The following is a 3,274-nucleotide window of genomic DNA, read 5'->3' as shown; positions in this document are numbered from 1 at the left end:
TATACAATATAATTGGTCACAGTAGTTATCAAAATCCATTTTACATTATTGATATCATTCAGGAAGCCATGATAAATTTAGTAACATTGTATAAATGTGTAAAAGAATATTACAGCATAAGAGATAGGGCTGCGCTCATAAGTAACAGCATATAGACCATTAGAAATTGTGAGACTGGGAAAGATTCTGAAGTACGGTCTAATCCCAGTGTTTTAGGACACACAAAGAGATATATATTTCTAATTAGGTTTAGAGAATGAACCCAGCCCATGTCTTTCTGCACTGGTTTTGTGTTTTCTTTGAGTGTTCTGCTTTTGGTGTTCTGGACAATGAATTCCTATGTGGGGACTCTCAGCATCTTTATCCTAAATGCTAAAAAATTAAATCTTATTTAATCTTAAGATTAAAAATATATTCTTACTATTAAATCTCTATCTGTTTTTCCCTCTGTCTCTCTGCATAGTCATTTCTGAGAATTCTGGAAAAAATATTATTTCTGCAGACGCAGGGTTTCTTAGGAGTCATGGTTTAGTTCAGGTAAAGTAAAAATAGTTTTGAAAATCCTGCTAGTAGATATGAGTATGTTACTAATTAGCATATAAGCAAGAATGAGATGGAACTGTACCTAGTAAAATATGACAGCAGAAGATGAAGCAATTCAAACAGGTTACAGGTAATAGTTTCTGGATAATATTTGAATGTTTGATGTAATTCAAAAATCTACTTACTTATTTAAAGTCAGACACATACAATAGCTAAAATTATCTTGTGAGGTGCAGTGTCTACATTGAAGAGTGCAATATGATAGGCTTGATGCAGATACTCAAGGACCAGTGCTAATGTGGGTACCACACAAATTGCAATATTAACATGTTTTTTTCACAGATATTACCTTCTAAAAAGGTTGTTCTTTCTTAATTGATAAACTAAGGGTTTAATGGCATAACCATTTTTCAAGTTTCTTTAGAAGAAACCTTTTCTATGTTTATTTGGTGTATTAAGGCCAAGGTGTAATGTGTTTGAAATAACTGTTTATGGATAACAGAGATATCTCTATCTGCATTTCTGTCTAGACATCTGCTGTTATTTTGATAACCTTAGCACTCAGAGATTTATTGTCAGGAAACAAGTGAAGCTTATTACAAGATGAAGCTCAATATATATTTATTGAATGCCTACTGTTGGTTAGCTACTGTAAGACACTATATGCTCAATGACAGAATGGACTCATGATCCTGTTAACAGGTCATGAGAGGTCTTATTCTCCTGAGCTCTTTGTCTGAAAGAAGCCTGATAGATGAATAAATGGGCCAGAGCAACAATGTCACAGAATTTGTCCTGCTGGGCTTCACTCAGGATCCTGCTGGGCAAAAAGCTTTATTTGTTATGTTTTCACTGATGTACATTGCAACAATGGTGGGCAACCTGCTCATCGTAGGGACAGTGATTGCCAGCCCCTCCTTGGGCTCCCCAATGTACTTCTTCCTTGCCTCTCTGTCACTCATGGATGCTGTTTATTCCACTGCCATCTCACCCAAGTTGATTGTAGACTTGCTCCGTGAGAAAAAGACCATCTCCTTCAGAGCTTGCATAAGCCAGCTCTTTATAGAGCATTTGTTTGGTGGGGTTGATATTGTCATTCTCGTGGCAATGGCCTATGATCGCTATGTGGCCATCTGTAAGCCACTGCATTATTTGATTATCATGAATCGACGGGTATGTATTCTTTTCTTGGTGATGGCCTGGGTGGGAGGTTTTGTACATTCTTTGTTTCAAGTTCTTGCTGTATATAATCTTCCTTTCTGCGGTCCCAATATCATTGACCACTTTGGCTGTGACATATACCCATTATTACTACTTGCATGTACTGACACCTACTTCCTTGGCCTCACTATCATTGCTAATGGTGGAGCCATGTGTATTGTCATCTTCATCTTACTCCTACTTTCTTATGCAATAATCCTAAGATCTCTCCAGAATCACAGTAAGGAAGGGAGGCGCAAAGCTCTGTCCACCTGCATTTCCCATATCACTGTGGTTTTTCTCTTTTTTGTTCCCTGTATTTTCATGTATGTTAGACCTGTTTCTAGTTTTCCTATTGATAAATCCATCACTGTAATTTATACCATTGTCACTCCCATGCTGAATCCTTTAATATATACTTTGAGAAATTCAGAGATGAAAAATTCTATGGAAAAGCTCCTGCAGAAAATGTTAAGTCCAAATAGAATAAAGCTTTCTTCTTGCTGCTCATATGACTAAGCACTGGGCAACAAGCCTGAACAAGCCCTTGTGGTGTGAGTTTCTGCTTGAAGGTTCCCAATCCCACTTGCTACTGTAAATCTACTGTTATTATGAATGTAACTGTCAAATATTGTTATTCTTTGTCAAATTTTGCATGCAGTATAGCTGCCTGCATATAATATCTCATTTATTAGCTAATTGTTCAACCATTTTTGATGAACTGCATAACATATTTTTTCATTTTCAATAAATAATTTTCTTTAATTTTTCATATATTTTGATTATGGTTTCCTGGTCTACTATATCCTTCAAGCTATGTCTCCTCTCTTCCTTTCTCAACCAACTTCATGTTCTATGTCTCTGTTGCTTTCTGTCTCTGCTTGTCTGCCTGCCTGTCTCTTTCTTACTCTTTCTCCTTTCCTTCTTTACACTCGTAAAACCATCCCCCAAAGAAAAACCAGCAAAACAAAGGAAAACGCAAACAAAATGAAACAAAAGGTTCTCCTCCAACAATCCAAACCCATGGAGTTCATTTTCTGTTGGTCAACTTTAGGCATGAAGCCAGTCCTGAATTTTGGATGACATATTCTAGTGGAGACTCCACTAGAAAGTACTGTTTTTCCCTCTTTTAGCTGTCATCAATTATACATAGCTTCTGAGTAGGCATGGAACTTTGTGTTTATTTTCTCTTTTTAGCACTGGGACTTTTGTCTGGACTGTATTTGTGCAGGTCTTGTGCAAGCTCTCACAGTCTCTGTGAATTGGTATGTGAACCAGTGTCAGAAAAACACTGTGTCCTGGAAGTCATACATCACCTCTGGCGCTTACATTCTCTCCACCTCCTCTTCTACATAGTTCCCTGAGCATTGAAAGGAGTCATTAAGTGAAGATATTCCATTTAAGACAAATGTGATGTATTTTATCCTAAATGATTTTTTATTATAATTTATTAGGTGGTCTTCTTTAGGTTTCTTATCAACTAATTCTGTATTTTTTACATGTTTTACAAAATCTTTTCTTATGATAGTAT

General features: G+C 36.4%; 1 protein-coding gene across 1 annotated transcript; it reads left to right on the top strand.

Moving 5' to 3' along the window:
- The first annotated feature begins 1,305 nt into the window (after positions 1–1,305).
- Olfr1253 (olfactory receptor 1253) lies at positions 1,306–2,262 on the top strand. Its single transcript, NM_146373.1, has one exon. It carries the CDS (start codon positions 1,306–1,308, stop codon positions 2,260–2,262), a length of 957 nt encoding a protein of 318 aa, NP_666485.1.
- Positions 2,263–3,274: the final 1,012 nt, after the last annotated feature.

The sequence above is a fragment of the Mus musculus genome, chromosome 2, assembly GCF_000001635.26.
Source record: "Mus musculus strain C57BL/6J chromosome 2, GRCm38.p6 C57BL/6J".
Classification (NCBI taxonomy): Eukaryota; Metazoa; Chordata; class Mammalia; order Rodentia; family Muridae; genus Mus; species Mus musculus.
The sequence above is the reverse complement of the archived record's forward strand: the minus strand, read 5'-3'. Positions and strand labels throughout refer to the sequence as shown.